The following is a 12333-nucleotide window of genomic DNA, read 5'->3' as shown; positions in this document are numbered from 1 at the left end:
ATAAAGAGACACTATCACACACAAACACACCCACACGCTGATACCCAGTTGCAGATAGCTCTCCACACACTCACAAGGATGTCGCAGGCAGACCCAGTCAATGACACATAACCACGAAGATTTCTAGTTTAAATCATATTTTCCTTCTTCCTCTTCCGCTAACTCTGTGACATTGAATCAGGAGAGCCAAAAATACCTTACTAATAAGGATGGCTGATGCAGCCGGGCCAGGCAGGGTGGGGGGCAAGACCACCATCAGTGATGGGCAGAGGGAACAGCAAACGGCAGCATCAACACTGCACCTTGGAAGCCGTGGAATCTCTGCCCTGGATGGGTGACAGTACCTGGCTGGGTCCTTGTTCTCAGTGAACGCTCTCTCCAAGCAGCTTAAGGGTGAACATACAAATTGTGTAACACACAATGAATAACAAAGAATAATTGATCTTTGGATAGGGTAACCTTCTTGCACTGGAGCACGCAGGTGGGTGGCAGCCAGTGGGGGCGCAGCCTTGCATGCCTGCCTCTCTGACAAGCAGGCAACGTAATTCCACGCATTCTCCGGCGCACGCATGGAAAGCCAAAGGCAGCTTGCCGTTGCAGGATGGCACTGGAGGAGTTTGTTGAGGCACGGTTGCAGCTGCATTGGTGCTGGGGCATGCTGGAGCACACTGACAGCAATGTGTGCAGACAGAGAGTAATTGTATCACCCTGTTCACAATGCAATGAACGACACACGCACACATTCGCACACTCACTCACACACGTGCACGCATGCACGCACACGTGCACACAAACTAAGAGTATAATAGCATATAAATTCCATTAAGACCGAGAACATTGGCAGGAAGACCAGCCAGGCCCCTGCCCCTCGACCATCATTGCAACAACCATTGTGCTCACACTTAATTTGCCTTCAAGAACAGCTCCAGAGACCCAGTGGATGCACAGGATGTTAAACTGAGGCCCGATTTGTGTGTGCCTTGTTGAGCTCTGCCCTGTTTTCACTGAAGTTTTCAGCTGGGAAAATAAGCCAATAATGAAGTATAGTGTAAACCTTGCTGCCTCCCGCCCACCCGCCCCTCCTGCACAGTTATGGTACCAGCGCTGCTTTGACAGTCAAAGGTTAGGTAGAGAAGAGGGAGACAAAGCCCACAGACCAAGTTCCTGTCCAACCTGATGCATGCACACACAGGGATGGCACTGAGATCTGTTCCAATCCAGCAGGTCATCGCAGGTCAAAGGGGAGTAACCTTGTCTACCCGACTGGACAAACAGAGGTGGAGTGGCCTGAAGAAGGGTCCCGACCCGAAACGTTACCCATCCTTTTTCTCCAGAGATGCTGTCTGACCCGCTGAGTTACTCCAGCACACAAATGTGTCTATCTTCGGTATATACCAGCATCTGCAGTTCCTTTCGACCCAGAGGTGGAATGGGGTTTGCCGGCCAAATGCCCTTTAACTCCAATCTTTAGGGCAACGTTTATCATCCTGAGCCCTTTTTGATTCCGTGTTACATTTGATCACAAATGTTCTGGGATTTGGTTGAAGAAAATAAGTCGATGTAGGTTGCTGCAGGGAGAGTGAGGGCAAAAACGGCTGTGAAACCACTGGAAGTTGTGGCAGTCTGTAAGACTGATGAGATAGCATGGATCCACAGGCTGAATGGGCTCTGTAATAATAAGCAAGTAAGATAAGTGTTGGAGGCGGCTGTTGAGAAGATGGTGAGGCACCCTCGAACCAATTCTGACTGGCGAGTTAGAAGAATCTTCTTGGACTAGGGGCAAACGTCCATGTCCTAAGGATCTGTTGGAGATTACTTGAGAAAAGGAACAAGTAAGCTCACTGGAGGCTGGGATGGTCACAGCTGTGGGTTGTGTGCTCCACCTAGAGTTGGAGACTCTGAAAGGTTTTACCGTCGTTCCCTACCACTGAACATCATTCCATATCTGGCCAGCAGTGTAAGTGGTGGTTGTTGCTCCGGCTTCAACAGGCAGTAAATGCTGCTGGGTTGCTGTCGGAGTATGGTGTTCGGCCTTTGCCCTCTCAATCCATCGCTGTTCACAGAGACCCAACACCTGCAAACTACAGGCTTTGTAAAATGCCGTTGTTCAATCTACGAGGACGGTCCTGAGTTTCCAATTGCTCCATGTTTTAATCCCCTGATCCAACAAAGTCAAAGAAAGGGTTGAGGAGCACCTCATCTTTCGAATGGGCATGTTGCAGCCTTCGGGACTTAATATTGAATTCAACAATCTCAGGTAGCTTGACTTTCCTGCCTGCATCAGACCGGTCAGTTCTCATAAGGTCATAAGTGATAAGAGCAGAATTAGGCCATTCGGCCCATCGTGTACACCGTCATTCAATTGTGGCTGTTCTATCTCTCCCTCCGAACCCCAATCTTAAGTTTTGCCTAATCCATCTGTAATATTAACTCCACGGACATCTGCCTGTTTCATTGGGCATGGTCAGCATTCACTTTCTGCTTTTCGCAGCTTTAACACCTTAGTGGGAAAGTCAAAGACAAGAGGGCAACGTTTCAAAGCAAGAGGAAGGAGGTTTAGTGGGGATCTGAGGAAGTTGGAGATTGGAATGGGAAGGCTGAAGCTGTGTTGGAGGCAGATACTCTCATGGCATTTAAGAAGCATCGTGACAAATACTTTGTGTAGAAGCACCAAGACAGAGCAGGCAACCAACCTCAAGTAGGTAAACGGGATGCACGGAGATGGTTACTACAGGCAACACTGATATGGTGGTCTGCAAGACCTGTTCCTGTGGTGTATGACTCAATGAATCTGTAACAGAATGTGCCCCTTGGTTGATTTGCTCTGATTTTGCTCATTTGTTCCTTCAAATGGGCAGTTACATAAATATTCCAGATTCAGGGATAGTTTCTCCCCAGGTGTTATCAGGCGCCTGAACCATTCTATCAATAACTAGAGAGCGGTACTGAGCTACCATCTACCTCATTGGAGACCCTCGGACTATCTTTAATCGGACTTTACTGGACTTTATCTTGCACTGAACATTATTCCCTTCATCCTGTATCTGTACGCTGTGGACGGCTCGATTGTAAACATGTATAATCTTTCCGCTGACTGGATGGCACACAACAAAGAGAAACTTTTCATTGTACCTCTGTACACGTGACAATAAACTAAACTAAACTATTGGGATCATCTGGTCAATCTTGCCCTCTCCCTTTCAGAGATATTCCTTTCATTCTATCCATTCCTCCACTATCTCTGCAACTTAAACTTAACTTGTTTTCTTTCATTCCCAGCTCAGAAGAAGGGTGCCTGACATGAAAAGCTAACTCTGTTCCCGAGCCATTGAGTGGTTGCCAGTACCTTCCATTTCACAACTAAAGGATTATATCTATTTCCAGATATCCACTTGTGAGATAGCATTAATTTATTGTAGACATCAAAATCTATGCAGGTGGGAGGCCATTCAGCCCAGCCTATCTGTGCTGGCAGAAAATGACCGATGCAGCCTAATAGGATAGGCTTTCCACTGCTGGGACCACCAGTTCATATCTAAGTACCTTTTAAATATGAGGATTTTTGCCTCCAACACCAATACAGATGAGATCCAGGTCAGTTAGAGCCATAGAGTCATACAGTATGGAAACAGACCATTTGGCCCACCTTGCCCACGCCAACTATCATGCCACATCTACACTAGTCCCCCTGCCTGGTTTTGGCCCATATCCCTCTAAACCTGTCCTATCCATGTACCTGTCTAAATATTCCTCTACCGACCTCCTCAGCTTGTTCCATACACCCACCTACCTTTGTGTGAAAACGTTTAGTTTAGTTAGTTTATTGTCACATGTACCCAGGTACAGTGAAAAGATTTCCGTGCCTGGTATCATGTATCTGTACACTGCGGATGGCTCGACTGTAATCATGTATTGGCTTTTCGCTGATTGGTTAGCACGCAACAAAAACTTTTCACCATACCTCGGTACACATGACAATAAACAAAACTAAACTCAACTCAACTCCCCTCAAATCCTTCCTCCATTTGGTTTAAACCTATGCCCTGAGTCACTGATATCCTTCCCAAGGTAAACAGGTCATGGAGTCAGAGTCTTGCAGAACAGAAACAGGCCCTTCGCCCCACTGTGTCCCTACTGAGCACTGTACCCATCTGCACTAGTCCTATTTTACCGCGACTAATTGGATGGGGAGCAACAAATGTTCAGAGAGAAGGATAGCTCAAGCATCTCACAGGCCAGGCGAGAGGTTATGTTGCAGGATTGGTGCTCCAGAGACCGAGACAAAAGATCTGGAGGCATGAGTTCAAGGCAGCTGAGAAATTTAAATTCAATTAATTATTCCAGTCTCTGAACTGCCCACAGTAATAGCGTAGCAAGTCACTCAACGCAAGGGCAATTAATACAATTAATAAAATAAACCTTTACTACTTGTCTTGGTTGATCAGATGCTCATTGTTGTGTCCTTGGATCAGTATCAGATAATTGTACAAAAAGGGGAAATATCATTTGGTGTGACACCCACAGGCAGCAAAACCATGCCTGGCGTTCATGTTCGGACCAGACGATACGGAATAAACGGAGGGAGAACTGGAAGGAAAACGACTGAAGCCAGATTGAATGGGGATGGGATGAATGGTGCTGGGCCCTCCCTCAGGGGGTAGTAATGTAAACATAGAACAGTACAGGGAGAGGAACAGGCTCTTCGGCCCATAATGTCTGTGGCCAAGACCAATAAGCGGCCTGTACAGAATGCGTATCTCTCCATTCACTGCATAATAACAGTAATAATGAGGGCGAAGCTGCTGCTTTTCCTCTTTAATTCTGGACCATTGCCTGGTCCTGCCGTGCTGAGGACAACTGCTTTAGCGGAGATGACTGAAGTTCGAGGTGAAGGAAGAAAGTTGAATTCCATTTCCTATCAGAGTAATCCATTATTTGTAAGGTCATGCTGGGCTTAAAATGGTTGTTATTCTTGACATCCTTCAAGTCAGAACTGTTTTCCTTAAATCCTCAGGACGCGTGCGGTATTCCAAGAGACGTTTCGAAGGGTTCGACCCCAGCAGGTCCATCAGTATCAGGATAAGGCAGGGAGAGTCCATCTGCATATAACTCTCACACCCATAAGCAGAAACATCTCAAGGCGGCCCATGTGGCCTGAATCATGAGTCCTGGCTGACAACCTGTTGCCAGGAAGCTCAGCAAATGTGGAGCAACCTTCAATGAGTAGAACACCAGATCATCTGGCACCCGTGCCGTGCTAACCAGTGACTGAAAAGGCAGTAGCTGTGGACAACAAATTCATTGCCATCTGCTCAGAATCCCATCCTAATATCATCAAGGTTTATTAGTCCATCATAAGGTACCATTTGGTTTAATTGATAATGCCCACCAAATTACAACTGTGCCCAAACTGAAAGGTCACTTAACATTGCAGTGGCTTTTATTAATCTCTGTGGCCAATTGATCCGAATCGTTGAGGACTCAGGACATGCGTTGGAATTTCATCTTCCGAAATGAAGGTGCAATGTTTTGTTTTTTAGTTTAGAGATACAGCGCGGAAACAGGCCCTTCGGCCCACTGAGTCTGCGCCGACAAGCGATCCCCTTACACCAGCACTACCCCAGGCACTAGGGACAATTTACAATCTTACCAAAGCCAATTAACCTACAAACCTGTATGCCTTTGGAGTGTGGGAGCAGCAGAGTTGCTGTAAGGCAGCAGCTCTGCTGCACCATAAATTGTCCTCTAACATTTGGAGAGTATCATTCAGATCCAGAGCAGAAACTGCTGGAAATACTCAGGCAGTAGCAATGCAGAGAAACAAAGTTAGCATTTGAACTCTGCTTCTCTCTCCACGGTTGCTGCATTGCCTCCTGAGCATTTCCGCGTCTGCAGTTCTTATCTCAGATATCAAGCATTTGCAATTTTGTGGGGACCTCAAGGAACTCCAAGGAATGGAATCTGGTCTAGGACACAAAGTGCTGGAGTAGATCAACGGGTCACGCAGCATCTATGAAGTACATGAATAGACATCATTTTGTGTCGAGATCCTTCTTAAGACACGTGACATCTGAAGAAGGGTCTGATAAGGGTCCTGACCCGAAACATCGCCTATCCGTGTCCTCTAAAGAAGCTGCCTGACCTTATGTGTTACTCCAGCATTTTGTGTTCATTTGCAAATTTGGGATTTTTGATTTCTGAAATAGATATCCCTCTGAACCATGAATGTTCGTGCATGTTCTACATGGTGATAAGGTTATGCTTGTGATTTCTGATGTGCTTCAGGAAGAAACACGCAAGTCCCTGCAATGAGAATTGACCTTTCAGCTTCTTCATTTCATAAAGTGGGGTGGAGGTGTCCTTTAGGAGTTGCTCGAATTAGAGTCCTGATTAGTGTCTGGCTGTGCAAGGTGGCCCATAAACACTCACCAGTGGAGTTGGGAGTGGACGGGGAGTTGGCTTGACTTCCTTGAGACGCCGCGTTTGTCACAGTTACCGCTGTTTTGGCGGCGTATAGATTTGCCTCCTCCTGGAACTTGCCTATGTTTTTCTTGTACCGGATTCGCTTGTTACCAAACCAGTTTGATACCTGCCAGAGGGTGACAAAGAAACACAAAGGTAAAGCTGACCGTCTGGCAATGTTGGACCACGCACATGCTGGATTTAGAACGTGCAGGCCACAAAGACTTAAATTGCAATACATGCTGCAAGCATTTGTACCGCGCGTAGTGAGGGCAGCTTGCAAGAGCTTTCAGTCAGAGTGGTAAACATCCTGTGTAGGAAGAGACTGCAGGTGCTGGTTTAAACCAAAGATAGACAAAAAATGCTGGAGTAATTCAGAAGGTCAGGCTGTATCTCTGGAGAAAAGGAATAGGTGATGTTTTGGGTCGAGACCGTTCTTTAGACAGAGTCAGGGGAGAGGAAAACTGGAGGTATGAAAAAGTGCAGAACAAACCAGAGCCGGCACCAATGGCCAGGGAGCCCACAATGGTCCATTGTGGGCTGTGGAGGAGGTGATAATGAAGGGATACGAACAGTGAAACTCGCACAACGACTACGGTGGGGGGTGGAGAGAGAGGGAATGCAAGGTTGTAAGCCTCCCATGCAGAATATGAGGTGCTGTTGTTCCGATTTGCGTATGGCCTCACTCTGACAATGGAGGAGGCTCAGAACAGAAAGGTCATTTAATTCCCCTTCCCATTCCCATACTAACCTTTAATGTGGCTTCACAAAAGACGACTTCAATCCTCTCTCACCTTCTGCTTTCATCTCTGGCCTTTGTTCCAATTATCTGCCTATCTAAACCTCCCCTAGCCTGTGTTCACCTATTACCCGTTATGCTTTTTCCTGCCTCTCCTCTCTCCCAGCTTTCTTCTCCCCCTCCCCCCCCCCCCCCCCACAGTGTCTTAAGAAAGGTCTCGACCCAAAATGTCACCTATCCTTGTTTTCCAGGGATGCTGCTTGACCCGCTGTTACTCCAGTGCTTTATGTCTTTTTGTGTATTAACCAGCATCTGCAGTTCCTTGTTTCTACATCAGAGCAATGCCCGGTGTGTCAGGGTTCACACGGTTGCCAATGTTAAGACGGGCTGTGACATTCTAAGAGTTCAGTGTAAGCGTAATATGACCAGAGGAATCCCACCGTCCACCTTTAACCGCAAAGCCACCCTCACCTGTGCTACCGTGATGCTACATTTCTTCGCCAGCTCTTCCTTGGCTTCTTCGCTGGGGTAGGGGTTGTTGAGGTGGGAGTAGAAATACTCATTGAGGATCTCCGTCGCTTGCTTGCTGAAGTTACGCCTTTTTCTCCTGAAAGTAAAAAGATTTCAAAAAAGAAAAGAGAAGGAAACCCGTTCACCTCCATGTCCGTTTAATTGTAGCAAGAAGTAAGGCTGGCCAGCGCTAGATGTTGGCTTTTCTCCTTGGTGTCCTGAACTATAGAACTCTGGTGCTGAGAGTGAGAAATGTTTCAATCTATCAATCCACAACCTTGTAAGTACAGGTCCACCACCAATCATTTGGCACCCTTGGTTCCAGAACCTTGCCATGTTATCCATTTTGCCAGACCAACAGCGGTCACCTCCTTCGGGACCAAGATACTGGCCCACAAAACCCGCCACGGAAGTCGGTTACGGGCACGGATATGCTGGCACCGCCCGGACCAGAGATCCAGAGACCCAACCACAGGGGGCAAACTTTAACCGCCAATCGGCCACAGAAGTCAGTGATGGGAACCGATCTGTAGGCTCTGGCCGAGCCGGAGTTCCAGAGCATTGGACACAGGGGGCAAATTCACCCTGCTGATTGGCGTCCTACCTGGCCGAGGTGTCACATTTTCAGGGGTACTTCCAGGTGGGATTTCAAGTGGGCTATAATGATTTTAACTGAAGGCACCAGACCATCAGTTGCCAGAAATTGGGTGGTGGACCCGTTACACAACAATAAACGAACAGCATGTGCGGCTGGTAACTTACTTCATACCTGGATCATTGTCATCACAACACCATTCCCTATATATACAGTCACATATATGACCACAACGAAACGGGAACAATAATTCAACTCGACTGAAGTTAAAAAAAATATTAGTTTTGCTGGACATTTGCCAACTTTGCCATTGAAAAAATTGTTTTTCTTTGATATTTCTGTTTCAAAGACTCAGCAAATATTGTGCAAATATGATGGTCAAGTCCAGATCTGTATGCTAAGGAGCAACTGTGATATGAACATTTTTTAATTTAGGAATAGGTTTATGATTGTCACGCATACCGAGGTACAGTGAAAAGCTTTGTTTTACATGCTATCCAGTCAGATCAGATAACACTATAATAAGTCCAACCAAGCTGCTTTAAATTACCCCTGGTGTGTCGATGTGGAGTCACATAAAGCGTGACGACTTGTGTGCACAGACTCAGTGTGGTCTACTATCTTACATTCTTCTACTGAAGGGCCTGTCCCACTTACGCGACTTTTTCGGCGACTGCCGGCACCCGTCATAGGTCATTGCAGGCCGCCAAAAATGTTCAACATGTTGAAAATCCAGCGGCAACCAGAACAAGGTACAACTCTTTGGGCGACTACTCACGACCATACAGGCTTCACCCCGTGACATGTCGCCAGGGTGTCGCCTGTATGGTCGTGAGTAGTTTCCTCAGTCACCCAAAGAGTTGTAGCGTCTTTCTGGTCGCAGCTGAATTTTCAACATGTTGAAAATGTTCGCCGACCTGCAACGACCAATGACGGGTACCGGCAGTCGCCGAAAACAGTCGCGTAAGTGGGACAGGCCCTTCAATATGGTTGTGCATAATCTATAGCAGGATTATCACTGAAGAGTCTGCAAAAATGAATTTCACTGTAAGAAGGTACATGTAACACTTAAGTACCATTGAACAATAGAGGAGTTGATTCTGGAGAGAGTTGATGGAAATGTAGCAATAAATGTAAATTGCTGGTTGATGGATGGTTGGCATGGACTCAGTGGGCTCCAGGGCCTATTTCTGTGTTGGATCTCTCCATAAACTGATCCTAGCTGATCAATTATAACCATTGACTAGCCCGAGATAGAATGCAGAAAGTCTTGGCCAAGCATCATATGAACGTGGCCTCAAGGACCCAAGGTATTGGAGGTGAATCATAAACAAGAGGCTCACAGAGGACAATGTTGTATTAGGGGAGTGATCTCAGGCTGGAGTTACACATCCAGCATTGCTCCCAGGGTTCAGTACTGAAGCTGCTGCTCTTTACCCCAGTGTTCAGTACAAAAAGCTGCCAGTTATAACTGGCTTTCCTGTACGCTATGATATCACAATATAAATTCATTGTTCACGCATCAAATGACAGAATACATGATGTAATCCAACCCTTAGACTTGAGATACGGTGTGAAAATAGATCTTTCAGCAGACCGAGTCCGCGCCGACCAGCGATCACCCCGCACACTAGCACTATCCAACCAACTAGGGACAATTTACAATTTTAACAAAGGCAATTAACCTACAAACAGTACATCTTTGGAGTGTGGGAGAAAACAGGAGAAAAACAAATAAGACCCACGCAGTAACATGGAGAACGTACAAACACTATACAGACAGCTCCCATAGTCAGGATTGAAGCCGGTCGCTGGCTCTGTAAAGGGCCTGTCTCTCTTGGCCGTCATTAACGCGACAGGCCGGTAGTGACTGACCCGCGACGGTCGCGCGTGTCATCATGCGTCCGCACAGCCTTCTGGACGCATTACGTCATTTGAAGATAGACACAAAATGCAGGAGTAACTCAGCGGGACCGACAGCATCTCTGGAGAGAAGGAATGGAGGATGTTTCGGGTTGAGACTTATTCAGTCGGAAGAAGGGTCTCGACCCTCCATTCCTTCTCTCCAGAGATGCTGCCGGTCCCGCTAAGTTACTCCACCATTTTGGGTCTATCTCCAATTGTCTTGGCCCCACTCTGGGGGTAGGAGTGGGGGTAGATCCAGATCCGCAACGGCCGTGAGCCCCAGGCCGAGCCCGGCGATCGTTTGCCGGCTTCTGCTGCAGTTGGAGGTGAGACGTTGCGCCGCGCCAGGGTCTTGGGCCTGTCCCACTTTGGCCATCAGTTACGCTACTCCATGCGCCCGTCCCGCGCTACCCACGCGCTACTCACACGCTAGCAGGTCGCGTAAATGGCGCGCGAATGACGGCCAAGTGGGACAGGCCCTTAAGGCAGCAACTGTACCGCTGCGTGACTGTACCGCCCCTCTTTCATCCCAACACCTCACTGCCTTTGGCCGTGTATGAGCCTTGCCTTCCTCCACCTGTCCATGATCCCCAGGCCATTTATTTTATCCTGGACAGATTTACTCCAACTCTGTGGTGTGGGAAGATACCTCCTGATTCAAGACTCCCGCTCTCTTCCATACCTCCCTGCTCCTCTCCCCCACCACTTCTTTGAACACTCCATTCTTGTTCCAATTTGGTAGCTAAGCCAAGGACTGTGACTATAGAGCTGTATAGTTATTACAGTGAAGAGAGTTGCCCTTCTCTCCTATTCTTCCTTAAAGTACATTAGGATGACATGAATCAAATCCACCTACCGTGCATCCAGGAACCGCGAGCGTAGGATCATCACTGCCTCGCACGTGCTCTGCTTCAGCTGCATCTGGATGGAGTTGAACTTGCGGTGAATGATGTTGACCATCCTCTCAATCTCCTTCGGGGAGATGGGCCGCGTCCGGCTCTGCTCCCGCAGCAGGTTCATGACATGCGTGGTGAACTCATTGCAGGCCTGCAACAGACAGCACGGGGAGGCCGTGAGAGAGATCACAAAGGCACAGAGCGACCCGTCTCCGTGAAAGAAGCTGCTGCCTGGAGCTTGGCACGTTGGCTCAGTGGTAGAGTTGCTGCCTCACAGCACCAGAGACCCAGGTTCAATCCTGACTAAGGATGCTGACTGTATTGAGTTTGAACGTGCTCCCTCTAACCCCGTATGTTTTCTCTAGGTGCTCCGGTTTCCTCACACACTTCAAAGATGTGCAGGTTTGTAGGTTAATTGGCTTTGGTAAAAATTGTAAATTGTCCCTCGTGTGTTAGCGTACGGAATGATCGTTGGTCGGCGCGGACATAGTGGGCCAAAGGGCCTGTTTCCGCGCTGTATCTCTAAAGTCTGTAAAGTCGAAAGGAAACTGGACCACCTGGGGAAAACATGTGCAGTCACAGGGATAATGTGCAAGCTCCACATAGACAGCACCAGAGGTCAGGATCAAACCTGTGTCACTAGAGTGGTGAGGCAGCGGCAGCAGCACCGATGCCACATCATGTCCCAATATGGAGAAACTCCCATTAACCAATTCCTCTTGTTTTCCATCACTGAACCAAACTTATTCCAAGATTTCACTTTCCCTTGGCATCCAATGGTTTTTACTTTCCTAATGATGCCACGTGTGGTTCAAATGCCGTGCTAAAATATACAGATACATATCAAACATGCTGCCTCACTGACCTTCCTTGCAACACCATCACTAAACTCATTCAAGGTGGTCAAATACAAATATTCCTAAACAAATATAATAGAAACGCTGGAAATACTTAGCAGGTTAGTCTGTGCAAAGGGAAACAAAGTTAATGGTTCAGGTCATTCATCAAACTCAAAGTACAACCACATCAGGTATCAGAGGTTATGGGGAGATGGCAGGGGAATGGGGTTAGGTGGGAGAGATAGATCAGCCATGATTGAATGGCAGAGTAGACTTGACGGGCTGAATGGCCTAATTCTACTTCGATCACTTATCATCTTATGATCAACTGTTCCCGATTAACCTGCATCTCTCTAAATGCTTATTGATGGCATCCCACATTATTTG

General features: G+C 47.4%; 1 protein-coding gene across 1 annotated transcript in view; it reads right to left on the bottom strand.

Annotated features, from left to right (window-relative positions):
* LOC116978119 (pre-B-cell leukemia transcription factor 1-like) overlaps positions 1-12333 on the bottom strand; it is a 60302-nt gene that overhangs the window by 33912 nt on the left and 14057 nt on the right. The window contains exons 3-5 of the mRNA XM_033029142.1: positions 11068-11258; positions 7673-7808; positions 6430-6589 (exon numbers count right to left, since the gene is read on the bottom strand). Coding sequence (XP_032885033.1) covers positions 6430-6589; positions 7673-7808; positions 11068-11258 — 487 coding nt within the window. The remainder of the gene's footprint in view (positions 1-6429; positions 6590-7672; positions 7809-11067; positions 11259-12333) is intronic.

Source organism: Amblyraja radiata, chromosome 10, assembly GCF_010909765.2.
Source record: "Amblyraja radiata isolate CabotCenter1 chromosome 10, sAmbRad1.1.pri, whole genome shotgun sequence".
Lineage (NCBI taxonomy): Eukaryota > Metazoa > Chordata > Chondrichthyes > Rajiformes > Rajidae > Amblyraja > Amblyraja radiata.
The sequence above is the reverse complement of the archived record's forward strand: the minus strand, read 5'-3'. Positions and strand labels throughout refer to the sequence as shown.